Source organism: Trachypithecus francoisi, unplaced genomic scaffold (assembly GCF_009764315.1).
Source record: "Trachypithecus francoisi isolate TF-2019V2 unplaced genomic scaffold, Tfra_2.0 Contig00718, whole genome shotgun sequence".
Lineage (NCBI taxonomy): Eukaryota > Metazoa > Chordata > Mammalia > Primates > Cercopithecidae > Trachypithecus > Trachypithecus francoisi.
This window is the reverse complement of record NW_022680845.1, coordinates 12,180-31,699: the sequence shown is the minus strand read 5'-3', so window position 1 is coordinate 31,699 and position 19,520 is coordinate 12,180. Positions and strand designations below refer to the sequence as shown.

At 40.7% G+C, this 19,520-nt stretch overlaps 1 protein-coding gene across 1 annotated transcript; it reads left to right on the top strand.

The window, feature by feature from the left end:
- The first annotated feature begins 6,151 nt into the window (after window positions 1–6,151).
- Window positions 6,152–10,265, top strand: LOC117088061 (homeodomain-interacting protein kinase 1-like). Its single transcript, XM_033219050.1, is given in 5 exon segments — window positions 6,152–6,381; window positions 6,383–6,700; window positions 6,702–7,214; window positions 7,216–9,903; window positions 10,137–10,265. Coding segments are annotated over 4 exon segments (3,633 nt in total). The 5' UTR covers window positions 6,152–6,264; the 3' UTR covers window positions 9,901–9,903; window positions 10,137–10,265.
- The last annotated feature ends 9,255 nt before the right edge of the window (window positions 10,266–19,520 follow it).

Genomic DNA, 19,520 nt, shown 5'->3' with positions numbered 1-19,520 from the left:
AGTGACTGGTCATGTAAAAACAAATCTACAGCTTAAAGCTACAGTTTAAGTTCAACAATATAAAAATACTCTGTTCATGTACTTTTCTATTCTTTTCAATGTATAGTATTGTCTCATATTATGTCTCTGCACACTTAGTGTCCATTTAATTAGATTTGTGTATTTTTCATGTAATAGCTGCTACAATAAGTGTAATAGTAATAATTACCTTTGCTAGGTAATAGTAATAGCTTTGTTTTTGGGGGGGAGGGTTAGATAGATGCACTTTTCTTTAGCTTCTTTTTATCTAGGGTTTCTGTGTTTGTGTATTATTTTAAATGTTATAACATTTCTTGATGTCTCCAAGGTGTTTTCTTAGTTGTTGATAGCTTAGTATCATGTCATTAAGGGAGGAGGCCACCCCTCATATTGTCTTATGCCCAATTTCTGCCTCCAAAGAAAGAAGTAAAAACCAAAAGGCAGAAATGAAATCCACAGGCAGACAGCCCAGTGCCGCACCCTGGGCCTGGTAGTTAAACATCAACCCCTGACCTAATTGGTTCTATTATCTATAGATTATAGACATTGTATAGAAATGCACTGTGAAAATCCCTATCTTGTTTTGTTCCAATCTAATTACCAGTGCGTGTAGACCCCAGTCATATACCCCCTGCTTGCTCAATCAATCATGACCCTCTCACATGCACTCCCTTAGAGTTATGAGCCCTTAAAAGGGACAGGAATTGCTCCCTCAAGGAGCTCAGTTCTTGAGACAGACGTCTTGCCAATGCCTCAGGCTTAATAAACCCCTTCCTTCTTTAACTCAGTGTCTGAGAAGTTTTGTCTGCTACTGGTCCTGCTACATTTCTTGGTTCCCTGACCGGGAAGTGAGGTGAATAGTGGAGGGTCGAGGCAGCTACTTAAGTGGCTTAGGCCTGCCCTGTGGAACATCCTTATGGGGTACTCTGACCAGCCATAGCAACGCGGATTCTGAGAGCATTCCCTGGTAGGCATTTGCCCCGGTGTGATGCCTCGCCACAGCAGTGTGTGGCAGGCCCCCATGGAGGATCAGCACAATGGCTGAACACTGGGAAGGAAGGGGCACTTGGAGTCTGGACATTTAAAGTTTATTAAGACTAGTCTTTGAACTAGTCTTCCACTCCGTTTGAGTGGAAGCGTGGCCTGATCACCCACGGCGTGCCTTCCTTGGCACTATGGTTTTCATTTGGTTTGATTTGCTTGAGAGGATCAGTCTCGGGAACTTACCCACTCCTTTTGAGTGGAAGTGTGGTCTGATCACCCACGGTGTGCCTGTATCAGCACTTTGGCTTCTCTTTTTGACTTGACTTCGATTGCTTGATTCTTTGGTTTGGTTCTCATCTGACTTAGATTTCTGGATACTCTGATTTCGGTTTTCGTTTTGGTTTGGTGTAAACCATAAAAGTGCATGTGTACCCTTTTTACTTGTTCTTTGTTTTGTGATGTGCTTGTGGTATATTGTGTAGAGGAAACATGGGTGAGGCACAAAGTAAGCCCACCCCACTGGTAACTATGTTGAAAATTTTCAAAAAAAAAAAAAAAAAGGATTTCAGGGAGACTATGGAGTACTATTACACCAGGAAAACTTAAAACTTTGTGTAAGATAGACTGGTCAGCATTAGAGGTTGGTTGGTCATTGGAAGGAAGCCTTGACAGGTCCCTTGTTTCAAAGTTATGGCACAAGGTAACCTGTAAGCAAGGGAACCCAGACCAGCTTGTTTTAGATTCCCCGCCCCCAACACATGGTGACTGAGAGAACAGCAGCATAAGCGTCTGGCAGAAGCAAGGAAAGATCAGTAGAGAGAGAGAATGGAAAGAGACAGAGAGGAAAACAGGCAAAGAGAGAGAGAGGAAGAGATGGAGAGGAAGAGACAGACAAAGAGGGAGTCAAGGAGAGAGAAAGAGAGAGAAAGACAGAGGCAGAGAGACAGAGGAAGAGACACAGGCAACAGAAAAGTCAAAGAGAGAGAAAAAGAAATATACAAGTAGTTGAGAAAAAAGTGTACCCTGTTCCTTTAAAAGCCATCATATCAATTCTAATTTGGACAAAACAAGGTCTTATTAATAGCAAAGGATAATTAAAATCCCAAACTTACAAGGTTTTCAACAAAAGTAAAGTTTGCTAAAAGTTAACAGTCTAACATGTATTATAGTACTTCTATTCTTGTGGCCTTAGACAGTCTAGTCCACAGACATAAAAAAGATTCACTTTGGAAAAGAATGGTTATCATTTTCAGAAAAAAGAAAAAAGGGGGGGCAGAATTTATATATAAAGAGTGTTATTTAGTAAATTCTTGCCCTGAAATAAATTGACTGATTGTTTAAAGAAAGAAATATTTGTAATAAGACAGAAAGTAAAGGCATGTCAAAAAATTGTCTGTAAAAGTCGTGAAAGAAAAAAAAAAGTTATATAAAAGGTGTGTTAAAAAAGGATTTTATGCAAAAAATGTTGTATAACTTAAAGGTAACTAGGCCTCCTGAATGTAAAACTATTAAAAAAAAAAGTTTATGTGCAAGGTGTATAAGAAAAATATACCTTTCGTAAAAGGATTATAAGGAGGCATAAGAATGTACATTTTTACCTATATTAAAGAGTTAAAAATTACTGTTTTGAAGGTTTGAGCAAAGCATAAACGTTAATTGTAAAGAACATTCTGTGTGTAAATACATTAGCTAAAGTTAAAGAACTATCATCCACTTTTTCTGTGAACTGGACATTAAAATAAAAGCATTACAGGTTTTTCTGAAAGCACCAAACTGCTCTTTAGAAAAAAGTATAAAAGGTTAAAAAGAGTCTATAAATCTTACCTTATGGTAAAACATTAAAATTTAAATAAATATTTCCACAAGGTTTTATTAAAATTAGGTTTAATATTAATAACACACTAATATAAAGATAAAATTTAACTTATCTGGTATAAAATCATACGAGAGACATTATTAAATGTAAAATGATATTTGACTTTCTTTGATTTAAAAACTAATAAAAATAGGTGCTAAAGAAAATTTCTCCATAAAAAGGCATTAAGGACCTAAATCCACTGCCAAGGTCCCCACATTTAGAACAAAAGGTCAATTTCTTAAAAATTATGTACTTGGTTTATCTTCCTCTTGCCTTTCTCAAAAAAAAAAAAAAAAAAAAAAAAAAACTAAAAACTAAAAATCTTTCAGCACATGTACCACCCCTAGAATTTCCAGTAAACCAGCAGCAGCCTGAAGATCACATTCTCATCGAAAGGTGGAATGAAGAAAAACTTGAGCCAGCCTGGGAAGTACCCTACCTTGTACTGCTAACCACCAAGACTGCTGTTCGTACAGCAAAAAAAGGATGGAGTCATCACACCTGAGTCAAGAAAGCATCACCCCCTCCAGAGTCGTGGGCCATAGTCCCAGGGGAAAACCCTACCAAACTAAAGCAAAGAAAAATTTAACTCTTTTAATCTATTCTATTACTCTTTCTTCTTTCCTCGTTCTATTGCTGATCATCTAGCTACTAATATAACCAAGTCAATATCACCTTAAACTATTCCATTTAATGCTTGCTTTGTTATATCATGTGAGGACTTGCCAAGTCAAAGACAGATTTCTACTTCAGAAAAGTACTTCTATCCCTCCTGACTGTCCTCAGACTAGGCATTAATAAAGTAGGACCATTTAATCTGGGAACATTTCAAGAAAGACCCCAGTGCCAACCAGGAGTGTTACCCCCTGATGTACAGCTTTCATGTTATCATTGGTTCAAAATTCTATGAACCATTAAAAAGCAAGGATAGACTGTCCCAACTGGTTTTTGCAATTTCCCTGAAACCATACTTTTATTTTACTAGAGGATCATAGAAGTTAAAGACTTAAAACAAACTTTAGCAATTAAGACAGGATACCAAGATGCAAATGCTTGGTTAAAATGTATCAAATATTCCATCAGCACATTAAACAAGCGCAATTGTTATGCTTGTGCACAGGACAGGCCAGAGGCCCAGATTGTCCACCTTCCACTAAGGTGGTCCTCCAGTCTATCAGGCATAGGCTGCATGATAGCTGTTTTCCAGGATTCTACAGCCTGGAGTAATAAGTCATGCCATGCTCTCTATGCTATATCCCAAAGTCCCTGTGGGTCAGCCCCCGAGGGCCACCTGGCTTCTGCCTCCCAACACTAGGTTCACTTCATGTCTCTCACCGCAGGGAGGAAACTTAGCATTCCTTGGAGACCTGCAAGAGTGCAGTGAGCTTAAGAATTTTCAAGAGCTTAGCAGTCAGTCAGCCTTTGTTCATCTCTGAGCAGATGTGTGGTGGTATTGTGGTGGACCCTTACTGGGCACTCTGCTGCATAACTGGAGTGGAACTTGTACTTTAGTCTACTTGGCTATCCCTTTCACCCTGGCATTTCATCAACCTGAAGGACAAGAAAATAATAAGACATCATAAAGTGAGAGAAGCCCCTTATGACTCTTTTGACTCTCATGTCTCTTTAGACGCAATTGGAGTCCCATGAGGGATACCAGATCAATTTAAAGCTTGAAATCAAATAGTTGCAGGATTTGAATCAATATTTTAGTAAAAACCATTAATAAAAATGTAGATTAGATAAACTACATCTATTACAACCAACAGCAACCAGTTTTTTATGAGTTAAAAGAAAAACTCATGTCGGCCCCAGCCCTGAGGCTCCCTGATCTGACAAAACTCTTTACACTCTGTGTGTCAGAAAGAGAAAAAAATGGCAATTGGAGTTTTATCCCAGACTGTGGGGCCTAGCCGAGGCCAGTGGCCTATCTCTCAAAACAGCTAGACAGAGTTTCCGAAGGCTGACTCCCAGGTCTAAGGGTCCTAGCAGCAATGGCCATATTGACACAAGAAGCAGATAAACTAACCCTTATGCAAAACCTGAATATAAAGCCCCCCACCATGCTATGGTAACTTTAATAAATACCAGAGGAAATCATTGGTTAAGAAATGCTAGATTAACCAAGTACCAAAGCTTGCTATGTGAAAATCCCCACATAACCACTGAAGTTTGTAAAACCCTAAACCCCACCATCTTGTTCCTAGTATCAGAGAGCCCAGTTGAACATAATTTTGTAGAGATGTTGGACTCAGTTTATTCTAGCAGGTCCAAACTCTGAGACCATCTTTAGACATTAGTAAACTGTAAGTGGTATGTGGACAGGAGCAGCTTCAACAAACCCTGTGAAGTGACTCTGAAGAAGACGACAAGCCCTGCTCCAGTCACACCTGGAAGCTGACTGGTCCACACATGGCTGAAGCATGAGGAAACTCATCACAGGATTCGTTTTCCTTAAAATTTGGACTTTTAATGTAAGGACTTCAACTGACCTTCCTCAGACTGAGGGCTGTCCCCAGTGTATACATCGAGGCAATGAGGTAGGACAAAAGATTGCTAAGGTCCTATTATTTTACAGTTATTGTAAGTGTACTGCAACTCTAAAAAGAATTTGTTTGTATAATGATATTCTATACAACGTACATAGCCCAGGATATGACCAACTTCATGTGTGTTGTGACCCATCTGAGCCTACCATGACCACAGTTTTTAAAATAAGATTAAAGACTGAAGACTGGTGGGGGCTCATAAACGATATGAGCAAAGTATTAGCCAAAACAGAAGAAAAGAAAAGGATGCCCAAACAAGGCACCTTAAAATTTGATACCTGTGCTGTCATTAATCATAATAAGTTAGGAATTAGGTGTGGTTTTCTTAATTAGAAAAGAGGCTACATGGCAGAAAATAAGTACATCTGTCATAAATTAGGACTGTGTGGAAATAAATGTAAATCCTCGTCTTGTGTCATTTAGACCACTTGGATAAAAGAAAAAAAAAATGATGAAAAGGACTCATTCCACCTTCAGAAAGGAAAAAACGGCCATTCCTGTACTAAGGGACAATGTAACCCATTAGAGCTAGTAATAACCAATACCCTTGATCCTTGATGGAAAAAAGAGGAGTGCGTGACCTTAGAAATTGATGGAGCCAGACTGGATCCTCGAGTAAATATCTTGGTTTGAGGAGAAGTTTACAAATGCTCTTCTGAGACAGTGTTTCAAACTTTCTATGATGAACTCAATGTACCAGTACCAGAAATTCCAAAAAAAATGAGAAATTTGGGGGCCCGGGCCGGCTCGCGTGGGGGGTATGATGACCCGGCGGTGGGGCCCCAGATCTCGTCTCCTCCGCCGCCTCCTCTCGGCAGCCCCAGCTCGCGGCTGAGAACCAGACACACCGGCGGTATGGCATCACAGCTGCAAGTGTTTTCGCCCCCATCAATGTCGTCGAGTGCCTTCTGCAGTGCAAAGAAACTGAAAAGAGAGCCCTCTAGTTGGGATGTTTCAGGACAGAGTAGCAACCGACAAATATTATACCCACAGCAAAACCCTCCCAGCCACACAAGGGCAAGCCAACTCCTCTCACCAGGTAGCCAATTTCAGCATCCCTGCTTACGACCAGGGCCTCCTCCTCCCAGCTCCTGCAGTGGAGCATATTGTTGTAACAGCCGCTGATAGCTCAGGCAGTGCTGCTACATCAACCTTCCAAAGCAGCCAGTGTCTGACTCACAGAAGCAACGTTTCTTTGCTTGAGCCCTATCAAAAATGTGGATTGAAACGAAAAAGTGAGGAAGTTGACAGCAACGGTAGTGTGCAGATCATAGAAGAACATCCCCCCTCTCATGCTGCAAAACAGGACTGTGGTGGGTGCTGCTGCCACAACCACCACTGTGACCACAAAGACTAGCAGTTCCAGTGGAGAAGGGGATTACCAGCTGGTCCAGCATGAGATCCTTTGCTCTATGACCAATAGCTATGAAGTCTTGGAGTTCCTAGGCCGGGGGACATTTGGACAGGTGGCTAAGTGCTGGAAGAGGAGCACCAAGGAAATTGTGGCTATTAAAATCTTGAAGAACCACCCCTCCTATGCCAGACAGGGGCAGATTGAAGTGAGCATCCTTTCCCACCTAAGCAGTGAAAATGCTGATGAATATAATTTTGTCTGTTCATATGAGTGCTTTCGGCATAAGAATCACACCTGCCTTGTTTTTGAGATGTTGGAGCAGAACTTATATGATTTTCTAAAGCAAAACAAATTTAGCCCACTGCCACTCAAGTACATCAGACCAATCTTGCAACAGGTGGCCACAGCCTTGATGAAGCTCAAGAGTCTTGGTCTGATCCACACCGACCTGCAAGCCTGAAAACATCATGCTGGTTGATCCGGTTCGCCAACCCTACCGAGTGAAGGTCATTGACTTTGGTTCTGCTAGTCATGTTTCCAAAGCTGTGTGCTCAACCTACTTACAGTCACGTTACTACAGAGCTCCTGAAATTATTTTTGGGTTACCATTTTGTGAAGCTATTGATATGTGGTCACTGGGCTGTGTGATAGCTGAGCTGTTCCTGGGATGGCCTCTTTATCCTGGTGCTTCAGAATATGATCAGATTCGTTATATTTCACAAACACAAGGCTTGCCAGCTGAATATCTTCTCAGTGCCGGAACAAAAACAACCAGGTTTTTCAACAGAGATCCTAATTTGGGGTACCCACTGTGGAGGCTTAAGACGCCTGAAGAACATGAACTGGAGACTGGAATAAAATCAAAAGAAGCCCGGAAGTACATTTTTAATTGCTTAGATGACATGGCTCAGGTGAGTATGTCCACAGACTTAGAGGGAACAGACATGTTGGCAGAGAAGGCAGACCGAAGAGAATACATTGATCTTTTAAAGAAAATGCTCACAATTGATGCAGATAAGAGAATTACCCCTCTAAAAACTCTTAACCATCAGTTTGTGACAATGACTCACCTTTTGGATTTTCCACATAGCAATCATGTTAAGTCTTGTTTTCAGAACATGGAGATCTGCAAGCGGAGGGTTCACATGTATGATACAGTGAGTCAGATCAAGAGTCCTTTCACTACACATGTTGCTCCAAATACAAGCACAAATCTAACCATGAGCTTCAGCAATCAGCTCGATACAGTGCACAATCAGGCCAGTGTTCTAGCTTCCAGTTCTACTGCAGCAGCTGCTACTCTTTCTCTGGCTAATTCAGATGTCTCACTACTAAACTACCAGTCAGCTTTGTACCCATCATCTGCTGCACCAGTTCCTGGAGTTGCCCAGCAGGGTGTTTCCTTGCAGCCTGGAACCACCCAGATTTGCACTCAGACAGATCCATTCCAACAGACATTTATACTATGTCCACCTGCGTTTCAAACCGGACTACAAGCAACAGCAAAGCATTCTGGATTCCCTGTGAGGATGGATAATGCTGTACCAATTGTACCCCAGGCACCAGATGCTCAGCCACTACAGATTCAGTCAGGAGTTCTTACGCAGGGAAGCTGTACACCACTAATGGTAGCAACTCTCCACCCTCAAGTAGCCACCATCACACCACAGTATGCGGTGCCCTTTACTCTGAGCTGCGCAGCCGGCCGGCCGGCGCTGGTTGAACAGACTGCTGCTGTACTGCAGGCGTGGCCTGGAGGGACTCAGCAAATTCTCCTGCCTTCAACTTGGCAACAGTTGCCTGGGGTAGCTCTACACAACTCTGTGCAGCCCACAGCAATGATTCCAGAGGCCATGGGGAGTGGCCAGCAGCTAGCCGACTGGAGGAATGCCCACTCTCACGGCAACCAGTACAGCACTATCATGCAGCAGCCATCCTTGCTGACTAACCATGTGACATTGGCCACTGCTCAGCCTCTGAATGTTGGTGTTGCCCATGTTGTCAGACAACAGCAATCCAGTTCCCTCCCTTCGAAGAAGAATAAGCAGTCAGCTCCAGTCCCTTCCAAGTCCTCTCTAGATGTTCTGCCTTCCCAAGTCTATTCTCTGGTTGGGAGCAGTCCCCTTCGCACCACATCTTCTTATAATTCCTTAGTCCCTGTCCAGGATCAGCATCAGCCCATCATCATTGCAGATACTCCCAGCCCTCCTGTGAGTGTCATCACTATCCGAAGTGACACTGATGAGGAAGAGGACAACAAATACAAGCCCAGTAGCTCTAGCCTGAAGCCAAGGTCTAATGTCATCAGTTTTGTCACTGTCAATGATTCTCCAGACTCTGACTCTTCTTTGAGCAGCCCTTATTCCACTGATACCCTGAGTGCTCTCCGAGGCAATAGTGGACCCGTTTTGGAGGGGCCTGGCAGAGTTGTGGCAGATGGCACTGGCACCCGCACCATCATTGTGCCTCCACTGAAAACTCAGCTTGGTGACTGCACTGTAGCAACCCAGGCCTCAGGTCTCCTGAGCAATAAGACCAAGCCAGTAGCTTCAGTGAGTGGGCAGTCATCTGGATGCTGTATCACCCCCACAGGGTATCGAGCTCAACGTGGGGGGACCGGTGCAGCACAGCCACTCAACCTTAGCCAGAACCAGCAGTCATCGGCGGCTCCAACCTCACAGGAGAGAAGCAGCAACCCAGCCCCCCGCAGGCAGCAGGCGTTTGTGGCCCCTCTCTCCCAAGCCCCCTACACCTTCCAGCATGGCAGCCCGCTACACTCTACAGGGCACCCACACCTTGCCCCAGCGCCTGCTCACCTGCCAAGCCAGGCTCATCTGTATACGTATGCTGCCCCCACTTCTGCTGCTGCACTGGGCTCAACCGGCTCCATTGCTCATCTTTTCTCCCCACAGGGTTCCTCAAGGCATGCTGCAGCCTATACCACTCACCCTAGCACTTTGGTGCACCAGGTCCCTGTCACTGTTGGGCCCAGCCTCCTCACTTCTGCCAGCGTGGCCCCTGCTCAGTACCAACACCAGTTTGCCACCCAATCCTACATTGGGTCTTCCCGAGGCTCAACAATTTACACTGGATACCCGCTGAGTCCTACCAAGATCAGCCAGTATTCCTACTTATAGTTGGTGAGCATGAGGGAGGAGGAGTCAAGGCTACCTTCTCCTGGCCCTGAGTTCTTAATATTGGGCTATGGTGAGATTCTCCTTTACCCTCTTGAAACTTCTTAGCCAGCAACTTGTTCTGCAGGGGCCCACTGAAGCAGAAAGTTTTTCTCTGGGGGAATCTGTCTCCGTGTTGACTGCATTGTTGTACTCTCCCAAAGTTTGCCCTATGTTTAAATTCTTTATTTTTGTGACAGCAATTTTGGTACTTGGAAGAGTTCAGATGCCCATCTTCTGCAGTTACCAAGGAAGAGAGATTGTTGTGAAGTTACCCGCTGAAAAATATTTTGTCTCTCTGACTTGATTTCTGTAAATGCTTTTAAAAACAAGTGAAGCCCCTCTTTATTTTGTTTTGTGTTATTGTGATTGCTGGTCAGGAAAAACGCTGATAGAAGGAGTTGAAATCTGATGACAAGAAAAGAAAAATCATTACTTTTTGTTTATAAACTCAGACTTACTTGCCTATTTTATTTTAAAAGCAGCTTACACAACAAGTCTGTATTTTTACTATCAGGCGTTTCTCCTCAAAATCTCATCTTTGTTTATTGGACATTTAAACTTACAGAGTTTCAGTTTTGTTTTAATGTCATATTATACTTAATGGGTAATTGTTATTTTTGCAAAACTGGTTACGTATTACTCTATGTTACTATTGGGATTCTCTCAATTGCTCGTGTGTGTGTGTAATAAAGTAGTGTTTAAAAGGCAGCTCACCATTTGCTGGTAACTTAATGTGAGAGAATCCATATCTGTGTGAAAACACCAAGTATTCTTTTTAAATGAAGCACCATGAATTCTTTTTTAAATTATTTTTTAAAAGTCTTTGTCTCTCTGATTCAGCTTAAATTTGTTTTATTGTAAAAGCCATTAAGGTGGTTATTATTATATGGTGGTGGTTGTTTTATTATATGCAAAATCTCTGTCTATTATGAGATACTGGCATTGATGAGCTTTGCCTAAAGATTAGTATGAATTTTCAATATTACACCTCTGTGTTTTGCTCATCTCTCCCTTCTGTTTTATGTGATTTGTTTGGGGAGAAAGCTAAAAAAACCTGAAACCAGATAAGAACATTTCTTGTGTATAGCTTTTATACTTTAAAGTAGCTTCCTTTGTATGCCAGCAGCAAACTGAATGCTCTCTTATGAAGACTTATACAATAAGTGCATGTAGGAATTGCAAAAAATATTTTAAAAATTTATTACTGAATTTAAAAATATTTTAGAAGTTTTGTAATGGTGGTGTTTTAATATTTTACATAATTAAATATGTACATATTGATTAGAAAAATATAACAAGCAATTTTTCCTGCTAGCCCAAAATGTTATTTGTAATCAAATGTGTAGTGATCACACTTGAATTGTGTACTTAGTGTGTATGTGATCCTCCAGTGTTATCCGGGAGATGGATTGATGTCTCCGTTGTATTTAAACCAAAATGAACTGATACTTGTTGGAATGTATGTGAACTAATTGCAATTATATTAGAGCATATTACTGTAGTGCTGAATGAGCAGGGGCATTGCCTGCAAGGAGAGGAGACCCTTGGAATTGTTTTGCACAGGTGTGTCTGGTGAGGAGTTTTTCAGTGTGTGTCTCTTCCTTCCTTTTCTCCCTCCTTCCCTTATCGTAGTGTCTTATATGATAATGTAGTGGTTAATAGAGTTTACAGTGAGCTTGCCTTAGGATGGACCAGCAAGCCCCCGGGGGACCCTAAGTTGTTCACGGGATTTATCAGAACAGGATTAGTAGCTGTGTTGTGTAAATGCATTGTTCTCAGTTTCCTTGCCAACATTGAAAAATAAAAACAGCAGCTTTTCTCCTTTACCACCACCTCTACCCCTTGACATTTTGGATTCTCAGCTGAGTTCTCACAGAAGCATTTTCCCCATGTGGCTCTCTCACTGTGCATTGCTACCTTGCTTCTGTGAGAATTCAGGAAGCAGGTGAGAGGAGTCAAGCCAATATTAAATATGCATTCTTTTAAAGTATGTGCAATCACTTTTAGAATGAATTTTTTTTTTCCTTTTCCCACGTGGCAGTCCTTCCTGCAAATAGTTGACATTCCTAGTAAAATATTTGCTTGTTGAAAAAACATGTAACAGATGAGTTTATACCAAAGAGCCTATCGTATTGCTTATCGCGTCCCCACACTATGAGGAGGAGTTTTGTGGTGCCGCTGGTGACAAGGAGCTCACAGAAAGGTTTCGTAGCTGGTGAAGAATATAGAGAAGGAACCAAAGCCTGTTGAGTCATTGAGGCTTTTGAGGTTTCTTTTTTAACAGCTTGTAGAGTCTTGGGGCCCTTCAAGCTGTGAAATTGTCCTGGTACTCTCAGCTCCTGCATGGATCTGGGTCAAGTAGAAGGTACTGGGGATGGGGACATTCCTGCCCATAAAGGATTTGGGGAAAGAAGGTTAATCCTAAAATACAGGTGTGTTCCATCTGAATTGAAAATGATATATTTGAGATATAATTTTAGGACTGGTTCTATGTAGATAGAGATGGCGTCAAGGAGGGGCAGGATGGAGATGGGAGATTTCATGGAGCCTGGTCAGCCAGCTCTGTACCAGGTTGAACACCGAGGAGCTGTCAAAGTATTTGGAGTTTCTTCATTGTAAGGAGTAAGGGCTTCCAAGATGGGGCAGGTAGTCAGTACAGCCTACCAGGAACATGTTGTGTTTTCTTTATTTTTAAAAATCATTATATTGAGTTGTGTTTTCAGCACTATATTGGTCAAGACAGCCAAGCAGTTTATATAATTTCTGTCACTAGTGTCATACAGTATTCTGGTCAACATCTGTTATCTTTGTGTCTCCTTTTTGCCAAGCACATTCTGATTTTCTTGTTGGAACACAGGTCTGGTTTCTAAAGGACAATTTTTTTTGTTCCTTGCCTTTTTTCTATAAGGGACAAGATTTGTTGTTTTTGTAAGAAATGAGATGCAGGAAACAAAACCAAACCACATTCCTGCCCGCAGTCCAATAAGCAGATACCACTTAAGATAGGAGTCTAAACTCCACAGAAAAGGATAATACCAAGAGCTTGTATTGTTACCTTAATCACTTGACTAGCAGTGTGTGGCTTTAAAAACTTTAGAGATTTTCAACTCTTAGTCTGCAAACTGGCATTTCCGATTTTCCAACATAAAAATCCACCTGTGTCTGCTGAATGTGTATGTATGTGCTCAATGTGGCTTTAGATTCTGTCCCTGGGGCTTAACATTGTTGGCCCTGACAGGAAGGGAGGAAGCCCAGTGAATTTAGTGAGCAGCTGGCCTGGGTCACAGTGACCTCACCTCAAACCAGCTTAAGGCTTTAAGTCCTCTCTCCGAACTTGCATTTCCAGCTTCTTCCTTTCCAGGTGAGAGAAGAAGCGGGGAAGGGTTCAGTGTAGCCACTCTGGGTTCATAGGGACACTTGGTCACTCCAGAGTTTTTAATAGCTCTCCGGAGGTGATATTATTTTCAGTGCTCAGCTGAAATATCAACCCCAGGAATAAGAACTCCATTTCAAACAGTTCTGGCCATTCTGAGCCTGCTTTTGTGATTGCTCATCCATTGTCCTCCACTAGAGGGGCTAAGCTTGACTGCCCTTGGCCAGGCAAGCACAGTAATGTGTGTTTTATTCAGCATTATTATGCAAAAATTCACTAGTTGAGATGGTTTGTTTTAGGATAGGTAATGAAATTGCCTCTCAGTGACAGGAGTGGCCCGAGCCTGCTTCCTATTTTGATTTTTTTTTTTTTTAACTGATAGATGGTGCAGCATGTCTACATGATTGTTTGTTGCTAAACTTTATATAATGTGTGGTTTCAATTCAGCTTGAAAAATAATCTCACTACATGTAGCAGTACATTATATGTAATGTTAGTATTTCTGCTTTGAATCCTTGATATTGCAATGGAATTCCTACTTTATTAAATGTATTTGATATGCTAGTTATTGTGTGTGATTTAAACTTTTTTTGCTTTCTCCCTTTTTTTGGTTGTGTGCTTTCTTTTACAGCAAGCCTCTAGAAACAGATAGTTTCTGAGAATTACTGAGCTATGTTTGTAATGCAGATGTACTTAGGGAGTATGTAAAATTATCATTTTAACAAAAGAAATAGATATTTAAAATTTAATACTAACTATGGGAAAAGGGTCCATTGTGTAAAACATAGTTTATCTTTGGATTCAATGTTTGTCTTTGGTTTTACAAAGTAGCTTGTATTTTCAGTATTTTCTACATAATATGGTAAAATGTAGAGCAATTGTAATGCATCAATAAAATGGGTAAATTTTCTGAAAAAAAATGAGAAATTTGTTTTTGTGATTAGCTGAGCATGTAGCCTCATCTCTCAATGTCACTTCATGTTATATATGTGTAGGAAATGTAATGGGAGATCAATGGCCATGGGAAGCCTGAGAATTAGTGCCTACAGACCACTTCCCGATGAATTCCCAGGTCAAAAGAATCACCTAAAAGCCTCAATTATTGGACAATATTGCATAGCTAGAGAAGAAAACGAATTCACTCACCCTGTAGAATGACTTAGTTGTCTGGGACAGAAACTGTATAATGGTACCACAAAAACAGTCACTTGGCAGAGTTCAAATCAAAGAGGAATCCATTTAGCAAATTCCCAAAGTTGCAAACCGTGTGGATCCACCTGGAGTCCCATCAGGACTGGACAGCCCCCACTGGATTGTATTGGATATATGGGCATCGGTCTTATGCCAAATTACCTGACCAGTGGGCAGGTAGTTGTGCTATTGGCACTATTACACCATCTTTTTCCTACTGCCCCCAAAACAGGTGAACTCTTGGGTTTCCCTGTCTATGCTTCCCATGAAATGAGAAGCATAGCTATAGGAAACTGGAAAGATGATGAATGATCCCCTGAGAGAATCATACAATGTTATGGGCTTGCTCCTTGGGGACAACATGGCTCATGGGGATACCAGACCCCCATTTACATGATCAACCAAATCATAGGGTTACAAGCTGTCTTAGAAATAATCACTAAGAAAACTGGTAGAGCCTTGATTATTCTGGCCCAGCAGGAAACTCTAACGAGAAATGCTATCTATCAAAATAGGTTAACTCTCAACAACTACCTAGCAGCTGAAGGAGAGATCTGCAGGAAATTTAACCTTACTAATGACTGACTACACATAGACAATCAAGGGCAAGTAGTTGAAGACAGAGATATGACAAAACTGGCACATGTGCCTGTGCAAGTGTGGCATGGATTTGATCCTGGGGCCATGTTTGGAAAATGGTTCCCAGAGCCAGGAGGATTAAAAACTCTTATAAGAGGAGTTATAATAATAATAGGGACCTGCCTACTGCCCCCTTGTTTGATATCTGTACTTCCTTGAATGATAAAAAGCCTCATCACTACCTTAGTTCACCAAAAAGCCTCAGCACAAATACACTCTATATCTATCTGTCTATCTATCTATCTTGCAAGAAGACATGGGTAGTGAAAATGAAAGGGAGAACTCCCACTAATAAAATGAGTGAGAGTCTCAAAAGGGGGGAAGAAGGGAGGAGACCACCCTTCATATTGTCTTCTGCCCAATTTCTGCCTCCAAAGAAAGAAGAAGTAAAAACTAAAAGGCAGAAATTAAACCCACAGGCAGACAGCCCGGTGCTGCACCCTGGGCCTGGTAGTTAAACATCAATCCTTGACCTAATTGGTTCTGTTATCTATAGATTACAGATATTGTATAGAAATGCACAGTGAAAATCCCTATTTTGTTTTGTTCTTACCTAATTTCAAGCACATGCAGTCCCCGATCACATACCCCCTGCCTGCTCTATCAATCACGACCCTCTCACATGCACCCCCTTAGAGTTGTGAGCCCTTAAAAGGGACAGGATTTGCTCTCCTGTGGAGCTTGACTCTTGACAGAGAAGTCTTGCAGATGCCCCCGGACAAATAAACCTCTTCATTCTTTAAGTCGGCGTCTGAGAAGTTTTTTCTTCCGCTTGTCCTGCTACATCATTAGCATTTTCTATAAGAGTAATATACCAGCTAGTACTAAAAAACCTGAGTATGTATGGACAGATTGTAAGTAATATGAAATAACTGCATTGTTGCTCTCAGGGACTTAAATGTTTATGACCAGCTCCTGGTACTTTCAACCAAGAGTGACTTCCAAGTTTGGCAAAACAGAAATACATAAGATTCATCTATTCATCATTTATCCTCTAGAAAGACTAGAATAAACACAATACATTAGCGCATAAGGGATGTTTTGCTTCTTCCAGAATCAGGAATCAAGGCCTCAAATTGAAAATGTAGATTTCAGTTTTCAAGGCTTCACCTGTGTTTGGAGGTCAGATGGCAATCCAAAAAATTTACAGTTACAAAGTTGTCTCTCTTGATTACGTGATGCTTGGTTGATGTTAACTATTGTCTCCCTAGGTTTAGACAGTTTTTGTTTGGTTTGAGGTTTCTTTGAATGGTTTGACCCTGCCTCTTCTGCAGGGTCAATTTTGGTTTCAGTTTTATCTATGAAGCACTAATTGTTTTCTCATCTCAGAGTTTAGGTTTATTTAGGAGAGCTACGATTTTCTCATATGAAAATGTTGTTTCACATACTGATGTTAAATGTTACACTTTGAATTTGGGTTTCTAGACGTTATTTTCTTTGTTTTAGTGAGTACAGTATAAAGTTTTTTTGTTGCCTTTATATTAACTGATAATGTCAATTTCATATAAAATGCATGAGGAAAAATTCTCCCTTGTGAGTACTTCTTGGTTTCAAGTGAAACAAACATCCAATAATTTGTCTCCAAAGTGACTTCAAAATAAGTATCTAAATAAAATAATAAGGGAATATGAAAGGGTGCCGTGCCCCTCCACATCTGTGGGTGTTTCTCATTAGGTGGAATGAGAGACTTGAGAAAAGAAATGAGACACAGAGACAAAGAATACAGAAAGAAAAAGTCGACCTGGGGACCGGCACTCAGCATACAGAGGACCAGCCCAGGATTTATTGATCATTATGTTTACCATCTTAGGAAAGGGAAGTGGCAAGATAATAAGATCATCATAGGGAGAAGGTCAGCAGTAAGATATATGAATAAAGATCTCTGTGACGTGAATAAGTTTAAGGAAAAGTGCTGTGCCTTGATGTGCGTATGCAAATATCTCCATAAACCTTTTCCGTGCATAAAGAGCAATATTGCTGCTAGCATGTCCCACCTTCAGCCCTAAGGCGGTTTTTTCCCTTCTCAGTCAATAGAACATACAATCGGGTTTTACACCCAGATGTTCCATTGCCCAGGGATGGGCAGGGGACAGACGCTTTTCTCTATCTCAATTGCCAAGAGGCTTTCTTTCCTCTTACACTAGTCTTCCTCAGCACAGACCATTCACGGATGTCAGGCTGGGGGATGATTGGGTCTTTCCCTTCCCGTGAGGCCATATTTCAGACTATCACATGGGGAGAAACCTTGGACAATACTTAGCTTTCTTAGGCAGAAGTCCCTGTGACCTTCAGCAGTGTACGTGTCCCTTGGTAGTTGAGATTAAGAGAATGGTGACGACTTTTCACAAGCATACTGCCTTCAGGCACTTGCTTAACAAAGCACATCCTGCACAGCCCCAAATCCATTAAACCTTGAGTCAACACAGCACATGCCTCTTGCAAGGACAAGGTTGGGGGTAGGGTCACAGATTAACAGCATCTCAAATACAGAGCAAAAGGGAGTCTCTTATGTTTACTCCTTTCTATATAGACACAGTACCAGTCTGATCTCTTTTTCTTTTCCCCACAGGAATAATCATGCAAGCATGCATTAAGATCAACAAGTGAGATGACTCCCACCAGATACCTGCTTAAATTGTTTGAAAAACAGCCAGGTCACTGTGGCTGAAGCACACTGTGGAAGGGAAACAGTTGTTGATAACCAACTCATAGAGGTAACAGACAGTCCATGTAACTAGCTAGGGTTTTGATAAGTCACTGGATTTTACTTAATTTTACCCTGGGCCTTGTTCATGACTGGAAGTGGAATTGGTAAGGTTGTTACTAGCATCTAGCCCTGAGAGGCTAGAAATGCTGCTAAATATCTTAAATTCTAGAGTCTCAGTCCTCTCTTTGAGAAATAAGCAGTGGTAAATCATCTTTCCAGAAAAATGTAAAAAAAAAAAAGTATAAAGCACACATTGATATTATCTTTTCAAGATTATTTAGCTCAGTCTTTGGTTTCTGTAAATCAGAAGAATTTTAAAAAGCTTTTGTAAAGTTCAGTTGATTCAACTTAGGATAAGTGTTAGTAAAGTGAATTCAGTTTGGTTAATCAATGATTAGAAAGTAAACCATACATTTCTTTTTCTCCCCTATTCTTTCCCATTACTTTTTAAATATTTCCATAAAACACTAATACAGTGATATAAAACACTAGGCAGTCTGTATTTTTGGGGTGTCAATGAAGAAAATGCAATGAATGGATTTTGGAATAGAGCTAATCTTGGCCACAGCTGGAAGGCATACAGAAAAGACATCCACACATGTAGATTAACACACTACATTTTGCATACACACTGGACATAATATTTGTCCTCAGGCAAATATTAAATGCATCTTATGACATAAAATTTGCTAAGTCATTATAATAACCAAACCATATGAAAACAAAGATTTCAAGGGTTCTAACTGGAGACAGAGAAGTCTTGCTTTTGCTAAAGTTGTTGAGTAGAATTAATACCTAATTATCTTCTACTGTTTTAAAATTTTATTTGATAGAAGATTTTTACACTGGGATTCTTTGATTGCAATTACTTATACTCTGTCATGTTCTAAATTAAGCGGAAATAAATACATCCACAAAAATTTACACTGGCCTATAAGAGAAAATAAAAACAGGTGAATGAGGAAGTAGCTGTAATAGAAAAATGTATGTGGAAATGTTAAGATTAATCCAAAAATGAGGGTAATTCATACACTGTAAAATATTTTATATTTGATTGAAAAATTTGTTTGTGAACTGTAGCAGCTAGCAACAACATGGTAGATAACCATGGCTGGGAGACAAGGCCTATTTCATGAATTTGTATTTTTCTACCTGATTGATGTTCTCTAAAAGCTGATTAGTTTCTGACCACCTATTAAGGTGAATCTGCCTTCCCCAGTTCACTGATTCAAAGATTAATTGTTTTGGGGAAAATATCCAACAGATGTACTCAGGATTTGTACCCTATATACCTCAATACAATGAAGTCAACACTCAGTGTTAACCATCACAAATCCACCCCTTGACAACTTCAACCCATACACCTCTCCTAAGGTCATACCCAATCTTCAAGTAAACACAATAATAACATCATAATTCCACCTAACATAATACAACTATCTTTATTACAACCACTAATTCACCAATCCCAAATGCAAACACTCTTACGTGAAGTTAACAATCGTGAAATGCTGATTTGACATCAATGGATCTTATGTCATATGATAAAGAAAAAGAAAAGGTGAAGGTACTATTAAATGTGTATACATAAACAGCTTTTTTTTTATTTTTATTTTAACAATAGGAGGAACTACTTAGGAAAATTAAAGTGCTCATTTCTGCAGTAGGTCA